The sequence below is a fragment of the Aethalodelphis obliquidens genome, unplaced genomic scaffold (assembly GCF_003676395.1).
Source record: "Aethalodelphis obliquidens isolate GAN/ISIS:26980383/991018 unplaced genomic scaffold, ASM367639v1 scaffold3, whole genome shotgun sequence".
Lineage (NCBI taxonomy): Eukaryota > Metazoa > Chordata > Mammalia > Artiodactyla > Delphinidae > Aethalodelphis > Aethalodelphis obliquidens.
In genome coordinates, this window is record NW_020837947.1 from 29,948,190 (window position 1) to 29,967,410 (window position 19,221).

Below are 19,221 nucleotides of genomic sequence, written 5' to 3' on the forward strand. Positions count from 1 at the left end.
GATGGGGTGTGTGCCTTCTGTTTGGCCAGCCTGCCCATCTCTCTCTTGCCCCCTCTTCACAGACGCAGAGTATAAGTTGTTGCTTATTACCACACTTATACCACAGTTTTCCTCTGGAAAAAATGAGAAACAGAAAAATTTTCTTGTTCCCATTTTTCTCTTAAAAGTAGAAAAATGAAAAATAAACGGAGAGCCTCTTATGTTTCTTATCGTTGGTTGACCTCACTCACTTATGCACATATGTATGTATAATTCCAAACAAACTAGAATTTGCTCATGTGGTACCAATTCAAAATATTCTGGTTTTAGTTTTTTTTTCCACCTTAGTCCATCTGGACTTTTGATGTCCTGATGATCCTTTCAGAAAATATTATTGCCTTAATACAGACAAAGGCCTAATCAATTAATTTGGTATTTCTCTCACCTGAAGCAACTGATGCTTTTTATCTAACAATTACTTTATGTTTGAATATTTATCATGAGAACATTCTCTGCTCTTTTCAAATCCTGTTGAAACTACTTCCTGCCATTCAAGGATGCTTCATATGACTTGAGTGTGCTACGAAAACTTGGTTACTAAGTGGGCACACGGAAATGACTCCACTCATTGTTCCTGCTAGAACTGCGCATTTGCGTTCACATTTTTTAATGGACTTGCGAATATGTTCTACTGAGGTTAAGGGGTAGGAAACAAGACAGGCGTGAGTTGATGGGGCGGGCTGAAGACACGAGTCTAGGGAGGCCGGCATCACCTGATAAAGAAAACAGCTGCTCTCCATTCCCTCCTCTTGTTTTTTACACGCAGGATAAGGCGTTCACCATCTACACGTCAGGCCTCCCTTGCAGTTTTGCTGGAACCCCTATTCCTTAGCTTAGAACCAGAGGGGGCGGGGAAGGGCTGCTGTCACTCAACCCCGCTGGCCAATAAGAGGAGGGATATCCCCGCCTCCTTCCCAGGGAGGGATTGAGAGCATGCGCAGTGGGCGTTCCAGCGCCTCCACCCATCAGCTGAGGCTCGTTGCTGGCGGCTCTGGGGCCCTTGGGTGGCCGGTGCCAAAGAAGGAGAAGGAAGCCGAGGACGTCGGGGTAAGAGGAGTCTCTGGAGGGGGTGTCCCTGGCTGGGCGCCCCGAAAGCGCGTGTCCCCGTGGCTGCCGCGCCACCTTGTTTGTGCGCGTTGTCAGGTGGCCGCCGCCCTGCGCTTCGCGGCAGGCTTTCGGGAGTCGGAGGGCCGGCGCTGCCCCAGCGCCGGGAGCGCGCTTCTCCCCACGCCCCCCGGGCCGGCGCGGGTGCGCGGTGCAGTCCGGCTGGTGCCGCCGGCCTAGGCAGCCCGGCCCGCCCTGCGCCGGCTGCGCCGCAGCCTCGCCGCCTCCCCCGGCCGCCCCGGCCGCTCTCGCTCAGGCGCACCGGCGGGCTGAGCGCTCCGGGGCGGGGCTGGAGCCCGAGCCGCTCCGGCCCAGCTCAGGAGAACAGCTTCTGCCTCACGCTGGACACGAATTGACCTCTTCCTCTTTTTAAGGCTCGGATTTAGAAAACGCGCTTTAAAGTTCTCCTCCCGAATATAGAAGAACTGAAGATATATATTTCTATAGTAGAGGAACCGTATACGTTTATTCGGAGGCTCATCGTAGTTGGTTTTCTATTTGGCCTGGAGACTTTGACACACTACCTTTCTTTGATCTTTTCAGTACCTGTCCTTAGTTGGTTTGCATTAAGCCCTTTACAGCTACATAAAATATTCCAAGATGCCTCTCCACCCCACCTCAGCCCACCCCTCTTGTTTTTTAGGTTGTTACTTTCTTTAAATTCAGACAAAAAGAAAACAAAAATGTCTTTCCCGTCAAATGCTATATATTTTTTTACTCTCAAGTTTCTTACATTTGCTTGGTTCTTATAGACATACATTAATTTTTGTTTAATTCAGATCAGCATATTCTGACCATAATTATATATAATTTAAAGCTTGCTTGGGATCTGGAAGAAAAGGAAATGATTATGAAATGCTGTGCTGTTTAGTAATATTGGAGGTGGACGTTTCTTCGGGGGTTGGCCTGATCATCCCCCCTGGTCAGAGACTGATAGCAGTGTTCAGCTGTGTCTTGTGATGTGGACACGCCTCTGCTTTGCAGGCCACTTTGAGAAGGTTGTCTCAGACTTGTGACTAGTTAAGAATTATGCTCTAGTTTCAGAGTTAATATGATACCATGTGAACTCATTAACATCTACATTTTTCTTCAGATATTTTACTTTTGCTCCCGATCTCAAAGTCAATCTTAATTTTGGTTATGATCGCAGACTTTAGCCAGGTGCTGCTGGGTGAGAAATTGTATAAAACACCTGCAGTAAGTCTGAATAAGATTTGCCATAATTCTATTTAATTTGAAAGTTTAGTGTGTGTGAAAGAGTGAAAAATAATTCTCGGTATTGTGGACTAAACCCAAATAGTATAATAGTTTAATGGATGGAGGAGCTGAGCTAATGAATGCAGTTAATGTAGTTTATGTAGAGAATGCTCATGTCTGTTAGGAGAGTGATCACCCTCACATTCGTGGAACATCTTCTATGTCCCTGGCACTGTGGATTCTACAAGAAGATAGCCTTAGACTAATCTCCAAAGTATATAAACAGCTTATGAAGCTCAATATTAAAAAAAAAACCCAATCAAAAAATGGGCAGAAGACCTAAATAGACATTTCTCCAAAGAAGATATACAGATGGCCATGCGGCACATGAAAAGCTGCTCAACATCAGTAATCATTAGAGAAATGTAAATCAAAACTACAATGAGGTATCACCTCACACTGGTTAGAATGGGCATCGTGAGAAAATCTACAAACAACAAATGCTGGAGAGGGTGTGGAGAAAAGGGAACCCTCTTGCACTGTTGGTGGGAATGTAAATTGATACAGCCACTATGGAGAACAGTATGGAGGTTCCTTAAAAAACTAAAAATAGAACTACCATATGATCCAGCAATCCCACTACTGGGCATATATCCAGAGAAAACCATAATTCAAAAGACACAGGCACCCCAGTGTTCACTGCAGCACTATTTACAATAACCAGGTCACGGAAGCAACTTAAATGCCCATCAACAGATGAATGGATAAAGAAGATGTGGTACATATATACAGTGGAATATTACTCAGCCATAAAAAAGAATGAAATTGGGTCATTTGTAGAGACATGGATGGACCTAGAGACTGTCATACAGAGTGAAGTAAGTCAGAAAGAGAAAAACAAATATCATATATTAACACATATATGTGGAATCTAGAAAAATGGTACAGATTAACTGGTTTGCAGTGCAGAAATAGAGACACAGATTTAGAGAACAAATGTATGGACACCAAGGGGGAAAGCAGGGGTGGTGATGGTGGTGGTGAGATGAATTGGGAGATTGGGATTGACATATATACACTAATATGTATAAAATAGATTACTAATAAGAACCTGCTGTATAAAAAAAAAAGATAAAATTCAAAAAAAAAAAAAGAAGATAGCCTTGTCTCTCTCATGTTTATGTTCCAGAGGTAGGGATAGATAATAAATGATATACGAACTAGATCATTTTAAATGGTGATTAGTACTATGATGCAGTAGGTTAGATCAGCAGAGTGACAGAGTGGTGACTTCTCACTTCAAATCAAAGTGAATATGAAATGCTTCTCTAGCACGTGATGAGACTTTGCTGGGGAAGCGGAGCAGGTCACATGGAGATCATGGGAAGCCCTGCAGGGAAAGGAAATGGCACCAAGCAGTGGTCCAAGGCAGCGATAAGCCTGGGACATCCTGGATCTGAAAGAAGGCCCTGGAGTTCACTGTCTTAGAAATGGTAATATTTACCCTCAGACTGGGTGTGTGTTCTTAGGAAATAGGTACATTTATTCATTCTACAAATATTTATTAAGCACCTATTGTATATCCAGGTGCTGAGAGTAGAGCAGTCCACAAAATAGACCAAAAAAAGAAAAATCAAAACTGAAAACAAAAAACCTGCCCTTCTGGGAACTTACCATTTTGGAGCACAGGGTGGAGGGAAGTCCTGAGCTTTATGCTGGTGCTCACCATTAAGAAAGAGAAACTGACTGTTTCTGTTGCTTTATCCACACAGGATTTATAGAGCATGATATTTATGTTGATGGGAATCTTAAGGATTCTACACTGTGTCCAGTAGCAACTAGGGGTAATGTTTGACACTCAAGATTTCTTTTTAAAATTCCCTTTGTTCTTTTATCTGTGCTCTGTAGAAACAGTCTTGAGAAGATTCTCAGTATGAGTATTGCACCTTGATCCCCTCTTCCCGTCTTTCTCTTTATAGTGTTTATATATCCTCATAGCAAGCTAATTATTGAGATTTTTGGTGAGCACTGTTCAATAGAACTTTCTGCTGTGATGGAAATGTTCCATACGTGAGCTATCGTAGCCGGTGGCCACACATGTGATAGCTGAACACTTGATAGTGCAGGTATAGATAATGAGTTACTGTTATTCTGAGCAATAAAACTAGGAATTCTGAATGGGCTTTGGAAAGTATACAGCAAAAGTACTTCAGTGCATCTTAGCTCTGGGCTAGGTGCTGGAGGAGACTGATGTGGAAAGCAGACATCAGAATAACTTGGTTGATGTAGCCTGTGTGCAAAAATCGTACACTGTTAAGTCAGTTTATAGTTAGCTGTCTATCTGTTTATATACATATATTTTAAAGTACAGTCAGTTATTTGGATCCTTTATTTCTCATATCTCATCATCAGGAGAGCCAACCACTGTTGTCTTTTAGATATCACTGTTAGCAGAATAAGAGAGAAGAGGTGTAAGCTATTCGGCAGTGTTACCTTGATCCATGCGTGTAGTCATCCCAAGCTGAATTCCTCACCTTCCTTGTGGGTTTAGCAAAACTTCATACAGAGTCTGCAGAAAGGTGATAAATTTGGTTTTTCTAAATTGAGTGGGCTCACCTGTCCTTAATTTTGTTATACAGGGAAGCAACAAGATGGTTTTGTGTTTTCAAAACATAGACTCTAAGATTTAGTTTCAAATTTTAGCTCTTTTCTTACATTAAACATGTTGCTTATTCTCATTATGCTTCAGTTTCTTCATTTGAAAAATCATAATTATTGTTGTACCTACCTCATAAGCTTGGTGGAAGAATCAACTAAGAAAATGTGAAAGTCCTAAACACAATGCTTAGGAAATAATAAGTTAGCTATAGTTAATCTTGTTGAATTTTTCTTTCTCTTCCATCATTCACAGTTTCTTTTCATTCTTCACTCAGCACTGAGCTGAGGGAATCGCCATTGCACCCCTTCTCTAAGGAAATGCCAGCCAGTCCAACAGTGGCAGCTCTTTGGATGAATGAAGCTTAGTTATCTCACCAGCAGGAACTTTCTCAAATTTAGGCGCTTGAGTAAAGGGAAAACTGGTAGTTTGTAGCTGATTGGTTGATTCTCTAAAGGGGGGGAAAGGAGACCATAAAAGAAAACAGGAGAAGGCTTAGACCAGACTTGTTTGAGTTTTGAGGGTTGAGGGAAATGCTACAATACTAAGTGGCAATCAACAGGACTGATTATAGTCCCTCTTTGGGGGAGAGAGCAGGCCTCAGCTAATCGTGTGGTTGTGTGGTCCTGATGCAAGGGATCTGATCTGTTGATGCTAGTCCTGTAGATGCAAGAGTGAATCTTTACCTTTCTTCTGTATAGAGTGGGAAAGTTCTTGGTCCCTGGATGTGCAGTATCTTATTTGGATCCTGGCAGCAGGCCCAAATGCTAAGTGTCTTCCCCAAAGTAGAGATTTCCTGTTGCCAGTTCCACTGGCAGCTAAAAGGGCAGTTGGCGAGTTCCTATAGCTTCAAAGGCATATAGACACTAAAGAGAGTTAAGAGTGTGACTCGGAGATGTGGATGTGAGATTCATTTGTGTGTAGGTGTATTTGTGCATGTAGATGGAAGAGCACCCCTAAGAGAGTACATAAATAAGAAAGAGGAACACTTCCTCATAACAGTGTGTTTTTGTGAGCTAGATTTCAACCCTAGTAGGATCGTGAAATTTGTACTTGTAACCTCCCAGATCGACAATTTGGAAAGTGTAAGCCAGTAACTTTAAAAATGCAGTTATGTGACTTTTCTTTTATGTTATTTAGGTGACTGCTTAGAAAACTGCACAGCCCACAAACAGCTGATGAAATTAGCGAACAAGCAAATCAACTATGTCTTACACTCCAGGAATTGGTGGTGACCCTGCCCAGCTGGCCCAGCTTATCTCTTCCAACATCCAGAAGATCACACAATGTTGTGAGTTGAGTTTTTAAATTGACTTCATTGTTTGTTTTCAATTCTTCATTGAAACTTGGTGGAGATTCAAAAAAGGACAATTAGTGTTCCTCCAAGAGCAGATTTTAAAAGGCTAGACCTCTTTAGAGTAAAGATAAGGAGTAGTTATATTAGAAGAGGTAACACTTAACTGCATTTTTCTGTAGAGTGTCAGGCACCTGATAAACATTCATTAATGAAAGAAAGATTTAAAAGGATAGATACTTAGGTTTGCATTAAAACTGTCAGGTTCTAGATGAGATGAATGAGATTTGAGGAAATTTCATAGGTTTGGCACTGGGAAGCACTGTCAAGCACTATCAGTACTCCTCAGAATATATATAAGAAATTAAAAAAAAAAATCCCTGTAGCAGATTTGAACCTATAGAGTTTTTTAGTTTTTCTTTCTGAATCACAGCTAATCATATACCTAGATTATTCCGGTCATTTTGCGGTCAGTATTTTGGCCCTCTGGGCATGCCTGAACTCTTTCAGAGTGTGTTAATATGTATAGTTTTATTCTTCAGCTTACTTCATTAAGGCTGCTCTCTTTACCAGAATGCTAAACACACTGTGGAACATCTGAAATGTTTTCAGATGACCAACTGTGTTTCTTTAATCATTAACTTCCCAACAATTATTACTCTGCCTGAATGACTGAAATGAGATATCAGTTGTTTTGGAGGCAGAGGGAGTAAAACTAGATTATAGATAGTTCTAAGAAAGTGCTGACCTGCACAGCAGTGTAGGATAACCCGTATCCTGATTTGGGGCAGCTCCTGTTTTCTTTGGCTGTCCTTGGAGGAGCAAGGAGGGGGATAGCGTAGAGGTATCACTTTGTCCGCAGTAGGGTCTATAGGATTGGTACGTCAAGGATTGTTCCAGTTTGTCCTGGGGCACCAGCGTTGGCTGGCTCCACCTTGCTCTTCCTGCTTCAAATTGTTTCCATGGTAGCCAAAAGGGCCTCTCCTTTTTGTGGCTCCCTTGCTGCTGATTAGAAATAGTGCTAGTCTGCCTCAGGCTACTTGTGTGAAAATTATAATTTTAATTTGCACATGTGGCAAATCAGGACCTTTATCCAAGAAAGGAGGCCAGGAGGTCTTTTTCTGTAGGATAGGGCAGGTATCCTGTGTTGGGGAAGCTAAACGGTGTCGGGAATTCTGGGAAGAAGATGAGGAATGACTGTAGTGCATGGAGATTACAGAAGCCTTGTGCCCTTAGTGGTGTGAAAGATACATGGAGATGTATCTTGGAGATGGTGTGTGAGCTTGAACTGGAAGGAAGGAAGCGTTAACTTCAGTCAGGTTACACTCTCTCAGAAAGAGATCAGTTCATGAGACCAGCCAGATGATGTGAGGTAGATTGGACCACAGTTGCATATTCATGGCATAGTTGATAGCTAAGTGTGTGACTACATCGTGGTTTGGGGCAGTCTTGGAGTACATGGGAGGGTGATAAGACCTGAAACTCTTGTTTTTAACAGCCTTGTGAAGAGCTGTTAAGGAGACTGGGACTGTTAACTCTGAGAAGGTACAATCACCACCTTCAGATATTTGAAGAACTGTCTTGTCTAAAACACGAGAAATGTACTCTACTTGATCACAGAGGCCTCTGTGATGAATGGAAGCAACAGCTTGAGAAAGGAATAAGGGGTTTTGAATAATCCTAGTTGTTGAGGGATAGAATTGTCTACCTCAGGAGCAGTGCAGTCCCTGTTACTAAGTGAACAGCATATGGCGGTGAGATATTTCTCAGGTCTGTAATTAAGACACTGGAATAATGGTTAAACAAATGACTTTTCATTTTTATGTTAAGTCTTTATTCATTCAGCAAATAATTTATAGAGCACCAACTGTTTGCTAGTCCCTGTTTCAGACCCTGGGAATCGAGCAGTAAACAAGATCCACAAGGTCCTGTTCTCCTGTAGTTTCCAGTGTGAGGAGAAACTGATGGTTTAAACATTTAATGAACAACATAATTCCCTATGAAGAAAAAAAAATGAGAGTGATGTGATGAGAGCAAGTGATGAGGGAGAAGCTGCCTTATCTTAGGTGGTTCTCTGAATGTGGAAGAGAAGGGGCTGGTAGTGAGAAAATACTGGGAAAGAGCATTTAGATGGAGGCCACAACTGGTATTTTTAAAAAGCAGTCCAGAGCTTAGGGTGTTCAGAAAATAGGAAAAATCCAGTGTGGCCGAAGCACAGCACTTGAGGCAAGAGTGGCAGGAGATGAAATCAGAGAGGAGGCCAATCAGGTCACCTAAAACCTTGGAGGCCATGTGGAGCTTAAATTTCGTTCTAAGAGGCAGGGAAGAGACACAATCAGATCTGCACTTTGAAAAGATTACTTTGGCTGCTGCTTAGAAAACAGACTTTGAAGAAATAGAAGGAGAACACACAGGCCATGGCAGGGCTCTGATGAGAGAGATGTTGGCTTGCACCAGGGTGGTAGCAAGGGAGATGGAGAGAAGTGATGGATGTACTGTGGAGGCACAGACAGCAGGACTTGCTGATGCACGGGGGTGGGGTGAGAGGGAGAGGGGAGACCAGGATGACTTCATGGTTTTTGCTTTGAGCAACCAAGTGGATGGTGGTGAGTATGTCCTAAGATGGGAAGAACTATAGTTGAGGAGATGTGGGGAGGGTTTTGTTTTGGACAAGTAAATTTTGAGGTGTCTTTTAAACATCTAAGTGGAGGTGTCGAACATCTAGTTTAGGTGTATGAATTTGGAAATCAGAGTGTCATCAGAATATAAATGGTATTTAAAACCATAGGTCTAAAATAATCACAAAGGAGTGAGTAGAGTTCAGAGAAGAGTGTTGGAGCATTTAAAAAAATGTAGAAGTCAGGAAAGCAGGGGAAGACACCATAGTCAGGGAAGGAGTGACCAGTGAGGTAAGAAGAAAATCAGGCTCTGCTGGGTTTCCAGAAATTCAAAGAGTGTTTCAAGAATGAGTGAGGCATCATGTGTCTAATGCTGCCAACAGACTGAATGAGATGAAAGCAGAGAATGGGATCTGGCAAACTGGTGTCTTTGAAAGAATAAATCCCTGGATATATGCCAGGGATGCAAAGCTGGTTCAACGACCACAAATCAGGCCATGTGATATACATACACCACATTAACAAAATGAAGGATAAAAATCATATGATCATTTCAGTAGATACAGAAAAAACATTTGACAAGATTTAACATTCATTTATGATAAAAATTCTCAACCAAATGGGTATAGAGGGAACATACTTCAACATAATAACAGCCATATGTGACGGGCCAGCAGCTAATATCATATTCAGTGGTGAAAAGCTAAAAGCTTTTCCTCTAAGATCAGGAATAAGATAAGGATGCCCATTATTGCCACTTTCATTCAGAAATATTGGAAGTCCTAGACAGAGCATTTAGGCAAGAAAAATAAATAAAAGGCATCCAAACTGGAAAGGAAGAAGTAAAACTGTCACTATTTGTAGAGGACATGATATTATATGGAAAACCCTGAAGACTCCATCAAAAAACTGGTAGAACTAATAAACAAATTTAGTAATGTTGCAGGTTACAAAATCAGTACTCAAAATCTGTTGTGTTTCTCTACACTAATAACAAACTATCAGAAAGAGAAATTAAGAAAATCCCATTTATAATTGTATCAGAAAGGAATAAATTTAACCAAGGTTGTATACTGAAAACTATCAGACATTAAGGAAAGAAATTGAAGAAGACACAAATAAATGAAAAGATATTCCATGCTCATGGATCAGAAGAATTAATATTATGTCCATACTACCCACAGCAATTTATAAATTCAGTGCAATCCCTATCAAAATTACAATGGTATTTTTCACAGAATAAACAGTCTTAAAATTTGTATGGAACTGCAAAAGACCCTGAATAGCCAAAGCAATCTTGAAGAAAAAGAACAAAGCTGGAGTCATCACCCTCTCTGATTTTAAACTGTATTACAAAGCTATAGCAATTAAAACAGTGTGCTATTGGCATTAAAGACAGACACATAGATCAATGAAACAGAATAGAGAGCCCCGAAATAAACCCATGTATATATCATCAGTTAATTTACAGCAAAGCCAAGAATATACAATAGAAAAAGGATAGTCTCTTCAATAAATCATGTTGGGAAAACTGGACAGCCACATGGAAAAGAATGAAACGGGACCACTGTCTTACACTATACACAAAATTAACTCAAAATGGATTAGACTTGAACATAAGACCTGAAACCATACAACTCCTAGAAGAAAACATAGGTGGTAAGCTCCTTGACATAGATCTTGGCAATAATGTTTTGAATCTGATAACAAAAGTGAAGGCAACAAAAGCAAAAATAAACAAGTAGGACTACATCAAACTAAAAAGTTTCTGCACAACAAAGAAAACCAAAAAGATAAGAAATAACAGGTTCAGTGAGGATGTGGAGAAAAGGGAACCCTTGTGCACTGTCGTTGGGAATGTAAATTGGTTCAGCCACTATGGAAAACAGTGTTGGAGATTCCTCAAAAAATTAAAAGTAGAATTACCATACAATCCAGCAGTACTCTTCCTGGGTTTTTATCCAAAGAAAACAAAAATACTAGATTGAAAACGTATCTGCACTCCCATGTTCATTACAGCATTATTTACAATAGCCAAGATATGGAAGCTACCTAAGAGTCCATGGATAGACGAATGGATAAAGAAGATGTGGTGGGTGGGTGGGTGGATGGATGGATGGATGGATAGATAGATAGATAGATAGATAGATATACACAATGGAATATTATTCAACCATTAAAAGAAAAAGAATGAAATCTTGCCATTTGCGATAACATGATTAGACCTCAAGGGCATTGTGTTACGTGAAGTAAGTCAGAGAAAGGCAAATAACATATAATCTTTCTTATACGTGGAATCTAAAAAAAACCCCAAACCAGAAAAACTAAGTTCATAGGTATGGAGAACAGATTGGTGGTTGTCAGGGGTAGGGGGTGGGAGAAATGGGTGAAGTGGGGGGGGGGGGGGGGTAAAAAGGTAAAAATATATATTTTTTTAATTAAAAAAAAAAGATGGTTCACAAATTTTGATAATTCAAAAAAAGAAAAAAAAAGGTGGTTTCCTATCCACGTTCCAAGTGTAGATGGAGAGGAGGCAGAAGGACTGACCTCTTCCATTTAAAGAGACTTCCTAGCATCCTACTCACCTCTGCATATATTATTGACCAGAATTTATTTCTTTTTATTTTTATTTGGTTTTTTTTGCGATATGCGGGCTTCTCACTGTTGTGGCCTCTTCCGTTGCGGAGCACAGGCTCCAGACGCGCAGGCTCAGCAGCCATGGCTTACGGGCCCAGCCGCTCCGCGGCATGTGGGATCTTCCCGGACCGGGGCACGAACCCGTGTCCCCTGCATCGGCAGGCGAACTGTCAACCACTGCGCCACCAGGGAAGCCCCTTGACCAGAATTTAGACAGTCACATGGCTACATCCACTACTAGGAAAGCTGAAAGCATCTTTTAGCTGTATTGCAATGTGCTCACTAAAAATGGGGACTGCTCCACTTGAGAGAGAAAGGAGAAATCAGTATTTAGGAGGCAACTAGTAGATTCTACCATGGAAATAGGAAGAGGGTCAAAGAAAAGGTACATTTTTTCCACTACAAAAGAGAGACTCTAGTGAGAGTATACTTGCAAAAGAATTGTCTTTGAAGGTGAGAGGCGATGGGGAATAGACCACTAATGAGTGGTTTGCCTTTTATCTACTGTACAGATTTAGTGCAGAGTGTGATGGGTAAAGATGGAAAGTGTCTGTCTGAGTGTTTCTAAATAAAGTAGGCAAAGGCATCAGATAGAGAATGGGAGGGAAGGTTGTTAGAAGTTTATGGAAAGAAGAGAAGATGCATTACTTGTAGTTTTGACAGTTGAGAGAATGGATGTACCAGGGAAACAGAAGCAGAGAAGTGTTGTGTGGCAGTTTGATTACTCATTTGAGGTTTGGGTTCATGAATTTAGTGAAACCAGTCGTCACGGTGTATGTTTTTAATTCTAAGATTCAATGTTTAAATGATGGGAAGTTTAGATTTCGGTAGAGCAAGTTATTGCTAAAAATCTAACCTACCATCCAGTGTGTATTACTGATAAGGGCTATGCAGAGATCACATGGAAGTGAAAGGGAGAAGTGTGAAATTTCAGTTCACTTTTTTCTACATCTGGTAATGCTAATAATACTGGATGTGATTGAATAAGATGGTACTTTGCACCACATTAGGTGCTTCTCTTCACACTGCATTTGCATCTTTTGAATTTGTGTCAGTACAAATTATCTAATTTTACAAAAGAAATCTAAAGAGAAGGTGCTGTAAGTAAGGTAATCCCCTTGGACTTAGAATATGTGCATCTGTTCAACTAAAGCTAAAGTCTTCCTGAGTACTGCAGTGGGAAAAGTTTATTTTCATTTTAGCTTTGATTAAGATCAACAAAAACTTGTAAAATATTGAGTTGTATGGTTTAATTTATACCAAAAATATATTGAGTTGTATGGTTTAATTTATACCAAAAATAGCAATCAAAAGATTTTTGATTCTTGGAGGAACCCAAGAATAACATTTAGTAAGACTGGAATTTTGTGAGTTTTTAAAATAGTATTCTGGCAGTTCTGTTTTGCAAAGAGTAGGATAGATGAAACAAAATGTTTTTAAACTTAAGTGGTTTTGTTTTCCTGTTAAACTACTTTTTGTTAAAAAAATAACCTATAGTCTTATTGATTTACTTTACTTGTGAAGTATTTAAACCACATCACAATAATGTAATTTATATTAAACATAAAATATTTAAATACTATAAATACATAAATGTAAAATATATTAGAAGTAAAATTGTATTAAATAATATCACTTTCTAAGTGTAAGTAATAAACAGATGTTATAAATTAGAACTTTATTAGAGATTTCTCTTGGAGCATTTAAAACGGTTAAGGAACTATTTTTATCCTAGGGGAGAAAGTGTTCTGTTGACTCTGAGTCGGCAAGGTGTCTGTGCTCCATCCTTTGCCCTGGCGTTGACAGTATTCTCTGTCACTGGCCCTAACACAGCATTAAATCTTTCTCAACCCAGTGTTCCAGACAACCATTCCCAATAGACTGGAGTCGACATCTAAATAAAACTGATTGTTATCCAAGGTCTAGAAGATCATAGTGCATCAAAGACATGCTTAGATTTAGTTCTCAAACTTCAGATTTAGTTCTCAAGGTTTTTTTTTTAAGTACCATTTTCATTAGCAGTATGTGGAAAGGAGATATACACTCATTTACCTTTTTTTTTTTTTAACATCTTTACTGGAGTATAATTGCTTTAGAACGTTGTGTTGGTTTCTGCTGTATAACAAAGTGAATCAACTTTATGCATACATACATCCCCATATCCCCTTCATTTACCCTTTAACATCCGTCTGTATTTTTTTTGGAGACAGGCTCCTACCTGTGACCTATAGGACAAGGATAAGCAAGCCTCTGTGGGTTGAAAATGCTGAGCCTATTATATGAGGTGAACCAGAGTAGGGTATTTCACAGGGGCCCTTCATCCTGGAATAGACACACACAATACAGAAAAATGGATTTGGGACACACGGAACACACAGAAAGAACTCGTGTTTTTGAAGGAAGCAGATAAATATATTGAAATCCATCACATAATTAAACATTGTTTTTTTTAACTTAAAAAAAATAGAAGCATATTATATATATTGAGTTGTATACCAATTATTAGTATATAGCTCAGTGAGTTATGTTACAGCACCACACATGTCAGGAAATAGAATATTACCAGCCCCCTGAAGCCCTTCTCATGCTTAGAGCCCCCTCCATACTCTCCAGATGTAACCAGTGTCCCGACTTCTAATGTCATTGATTAATGTTCCTAGTTTTTAACTTTATCTAATGGAATCAAGAAATATGTTTTATATTGAAGTTCTTTCTCCCATTAGGTTTGTGCAGTTCATCTGTGTTGTTGCAGGTGGCTGTCAGTCATTTGTTTTCATTACTGTATTCGAGTATACCACATCTAGTTATTCTTTCTACAGTTGGTGGACATTTGGAGTGTTTCTGTATTTTTGCTTTGTTTGGTTTTGTTTTTTGCTTTTATGGACAATGCTGAACATTCTTGTATGTTCTTTTATTTCATACGTGTGTCTAGGAATTGGGTTGCTGGGTCATAGGATATGTGTATGTTCAGTTGTAGTAGATACAGGTAAACAGTTACCTAAAGTAGTGGTTCCAGACTGTACTCCCACCAGCCAGGGTATCAGAGTTTGTGTTGCTCCAAATCCTTGCCAACATTTGCATTTATAGTCTTAAATTTCAGTGTGTCCCACTGTGATGTATATTGCAATTCCCTGATTAGAATCAGACTTCCAGAATGTAGCTGAGCTAAGAAAATCAATGGGACAATAGGAAAAGTTTCTAATTAGGCAAGCTGTATGTGCGTGCTTGCTCGTTTCCCGAAATCACATCCAACAGCAGTGTGGCCTGAGTAAGTTGTTTTACCTTCCAAGACATGATTTTCTTATGTATTTTTTCTGTGGGCCGGATTATGGTCTGTACCAACTTTAGCAGGCTATAATTTTAACCAAGTTAAAGTTGTAAAAAATCCTGAAAGCTCTTCTGACATATGCAGGATTATTCTCTTTGTTATTAAGAAACCAGTTGCCATATCTGGACCCATCATGCATGCTTTTAAACTCCCGTAATGGAAACAGTCATTCACAAGTTAGCCACAAGTGGAGTTCCACTAAGAGTTACATATCTAAGTATTAGGAGGTGGGAGAGTTGCGGTCACAAGGGATTCTGGAGTGAATCATGTCAGAAGTAACTAAGTTATGAATTGCAGGAAATTGATAGATAGAAATAACCACAGCTGACCATGAAACACAGTCGTTGAGATAAAATTTTCCCATACGTACATATTATAGTAAATCTTACCAGTGCTAATGAGAACTCTGGCATTTGAGTATTGGTTTAAAGAATAATGTAAAAGAGGGCTTCCTTGGTGGCGCAGTGGTTAAGAATCTGCCTGCCAATGCAGGGGACATGGGTTCGAGCCCTGATCTGGGAAGATCCCACGTGCCGCGGAGCAACTAAGCCCGTGCGCCACAACTACTGAGCCTGTGCTCTAGAGCCCACGAGCCACATCTACTGACCCCGCATGCCATAACTACTGAAGCCCGCGTGCCTAGAGCCTGTGCTCCACAGCAAGAGAAGTCACCACAATGAGAAGCCCGTGCACTGCAACGAAGAGTAGCTTCTGCTTGCAGCAACTAGAGAAAGCCCGTGTGCAGCAGCGAAGACCCAATGCAGCCAAAATAAATAAATAAATAAAATGTATTTTAAAAAAAGAATGAAAAAGGAAGATAGAGAGTGGCTAAAAGCTAGCCTTTGGAAAATGAACCCAATAGATCCATTTGTAACTTTATAAAATATACTCAGCGGAATGTGTAAGTGCAGAAGTTTTCTGCTTTTTAGGAGAAATATACATGATATGTCATATGTGCTTATGTGTGTGTTCTGGAAGATTTGAGAAGTCAGAACTTTTTAGAGGGGCATAAAATGTGTGAACTTAATCCCATGTTATAAAGGTTAAGAGAAGGTGACTGAAAAAGGTCTGTGTTGAATCTTAATTGTTTTATTTTTTATCGTTTATCTCCTATAGATTAAAATTGTTGGTCCAACACAGACTTCTTTAGATTTGAAGTAAATATTATTGGTTTCTCTGTGTTGCAATTAGCTTCTCATTCTGTGTGCGTCCTTTTATTGTTTATTAGGCAGGATCAGTGCTTGGCTCTTGTCCCTGTAAGGTCCTTAGGACTTTGAGAAGAAAAATAAAATCTCTACAAAAGCTTGAGCCCTTTTGTTGTTATACTTTTGAGAATGAATGCAGTTCTTTTAACTACAGTCTGGTGAAAGGGACACTAGTTTTGCACCTTAACACATGACTGCAGAAAAGGGAAGCTAGTATCATTGAGTTCTCCTTTTTGGTTGCCAGGGCAAATTTTCTTTAACAAAAGAACTCCAGTCCTGAGAAGTTAATGAATTGACTGGAACTGTATATTTACCGAGGAATTGGAGGTGTTACCTTTTGTTTCCTGGGGTGGTCTGGTGGACAGGAAGGCAGTTTACAGAGGGAAAGGAGTTGAAAATGTGTTCTCTCTCTCTTTCCCTCCTCTCCTCCCTCCCCTAAAACGCCCTTTGTTATATCTACTTCTGACGTCACACGTCTGAAAATACCTGGTTGAATTTTTTCCCCTTGAGGAGAAAAGCTTTAATAGCTTTCATTTCATTGTTGTGATTCTCTTCATGCCTAAGGTGTTGACATAGAACAGAGCTAGGAGTGGAAATTAATGTCATATCCAAGGGAATTTGAACAGAGAACAACCATCCTTTCTTCTCTCTGGTGATTTTTCCTACATGACTGAACACGAGTGCTGTTTATGACTGAATATTTTCTGTTTGTTTTATGAACTAAAACTTTAAAATATGCTCCAGGGAGCTCTGTCCCTCACTGCTCCTATATGTGAACCATCTACATGCCTCTGTCCTGAACATGAATTTTCTTACCGTTGGTTACAACCCCAATCCCTAGTACTGTGTGTCTTTGCTCCCCATTTGCAACCTAAGTGTACATCCTATTGGTTCTCCCTGTAAAATTTGTCCATTTCTCTCCATCTCTGCTGTCACCACCCAGGTCCCAGCTGCTGCTCTTTCTTCCCGGCACGACTATAGCCTCCAAAATGTTCTCCCTGCTTCCATTCCTGCCTGTCTACAGTCTATTCTCCATACTATAGCCCAGGTGAACAATCAGTCAGACCATGCCATCTCACAGCTGGAAACTCTGCAGTGATTCCCGTGGCACTCACAATCTGATGTAAATCCCCACCATGCCTCACAACACCCTCCAGATCTGATCCTGCCCCCATTTGCCAACTCCTACCACTCTCCCCTTTGCAGCTGCAAGATTTCAGATTTCAGCCACGTTGGCTGCCTTTCTGCTGCTTGAACAGTTGAGCTCCTTCTTACCTCAGGGCCTTTGCGCTTACTTTTCCTCTGCTTCAGACATCTTCCCGAATCTTCACACAGTTGGCTTCTCCTTGGCTTTTAGGTCTTAGCCCAGAGGTCACATCCTTAGAGATGTTTTCCCTGACCTATCATTTTTGTTCCTCCACTCATTCTTTTTCTCATTAACCAGTTTTTTGTTTGTTTGTTTTTTGCGGTACGCAGGCCTCTCAGTGTTGTGGCCTCTCCTGTTGCAGAGCACAGGCTCCGGATGCGCAGGCTCAGCGGCCATGGCTCATGGGCCCAGCCGCTCCACGGCGTGTGGGATCTTCCCGGACCGGGGCACAAACTAGTGTCCACTGCATCGGCAGGTGGACTCTCAACCACTGCGCCACCAGGGAAGCCCAACCAGTTTGTTTTTGTAATGCCTTTGATCAGTAAATTAAACTACCACATTTGCCTACTTATTTTCTGCATTCCCTACTAGAACGGCGGCTCCTGAAGAGAAAGGGCTTAATATACCTTGTTCACAGCTCTGTACTGTAAGAACAGTGCCTGGCCATGAGTCAGCCCTTAATAAAATTGGAGTGAATGACCTCAAGTAGGTTACCCAATGTATCTAAACTACATTTATCTATTTTCAACAAGTAGGGATAAGTGTGCCTCGCATGTAGTAACCATTATAAGTTTATTTCTTTTCTTTCCTTTGACCTTATGGCAGCAATCTCCCCTCACTCATTTGGTAATGAGATGCTGGCTTGTGAATTCTTTTGAATTTCATCTTTATAATTTTTTTTAAGTGCCAGCATTTTTTCCCCTTAACTACCAGGGTCTGTAATCTCTTCTGTGGCTGGGGATCGTACCTTTATGCAGAATTACGTCTCTCAAGAGTTTTGCATACAGGTGCTAGTTAGGATTTATTGGATGATGAAGGATAGAACAGAAAGGATAGAATAGAAAATTTCAAAAAAGAGAATGTTGTGATTACAAGATGTGACACTGGAGGGAAGGAACATGGTTTGAGAAGATGGGAAGCTCTCAGAAATCCTGGCTGCAATGTAAAATCACCTGAATGAGGAAGAAACAAGTTATATAAAGAAATCTCAGTGCTTGCTTCAGCAGCACATATACTAAAAATGGAACAATACACAGACGATTAGCATAGCCCCTGCAGAAGGATGACATGGGAGAAAAAAGAAGAAAAATCTTACAGGAAAGGCACGTTACCTTTCTACCTTTCTGTGAGCCCAGTTCTGAAAAAGAAGCAGTTGTTGAATGTGAGTAATGGAAAGAGAGAGGGGAATGAGAAGGGTACAGAAATCACACTATGATCCATTGATACACACAGCATTTGGAAGTACTAGGAACACTTCTAGGGGGGCTGGGATTGCTGCTTCAAAGAATTGAAGGGGTGTCAGGTGGAAGAGGCTCACCCTTCCTTCTGTATGATATTAAGGAGGGCAGTTAAGAGATGAGTAGAAAGAAGTTGCAGCAAATATGAGTGGTCCTTCCAGCAGGGCTTTCCAAGGATGCTGTGGACTGGCACAAGTTACTCATTCATACAGGTGTTTGAGCTTAGGTCAAACATACTTAACAGGTATCTTTTTACTCATTAGTACTGTTTTTTAACCTTCCTCTCACATAAGCACTGTCAGGGTCCTTGTTATGGACTGAATTTTGTCCCCCCAAAATTCGTATTGTTGAAGTCCCAACCCCCAGTGTGACTGAATTTGGAGATAGGGCCTTTATAGAGGAAATTAAGGTTAAGTGAGGTCATAAGAGTGGGGCCCTAATCCAGTATGACTGGTGTCCTTAAGAGGAGAGACACCAGGGACGCCCAGGCACAGAGAAAAGGCCACTTGAGGACACAGTGGGAAGGAGGCCATCTGTAA

General features: G+C 40.6%; 1 protein-coding gene and 1 non-coding gene across 4 annotated transcripts in view; both read left to right on the forward strand.

Annotated features, from left to right (window-relative positions):
- The first annotated feature begins 985 nt into the window (after positions 1 to 985).
- The window catches only part of STX7 (syntaxin 7), a 52,593-nt gene continuing 34,357 nt past the window's right edge, over positions 986 to 19,221 (forward strand). For 2 of the 3 annotated variants that reach the window (XM_027086197.1, XM_027086208.1), the window contains exons 1-2: positions 986 to 1,086; positions 6,137 to 6,287. In XM_027086197.1, coding sequence (XP_026941998.1) covers positions 6,203 to 6,287 — 85 coding nt within the window. In that variant the 5' untranslated portion in view covers positions 986 to 1,086; positions 6,137 to 6,202. Of the gene's footprint in view, positions 1,087 to 3,672; positions 3,834 to 6,136; positions 6,288 to 19,221 lie in introns of those variants that run through there. The other variant, XM_027086201.1, reaches the window with a different exon arrangement.
- Positions 18,436 to 18,538, forward strand: LOC113613336 (U6 spliceosomal RNA). The gene has a single exon (XR_003430192.1). It is a non-coding gene; the product is annotated as a U6 spliceosomal RNA (small nuclear RNA).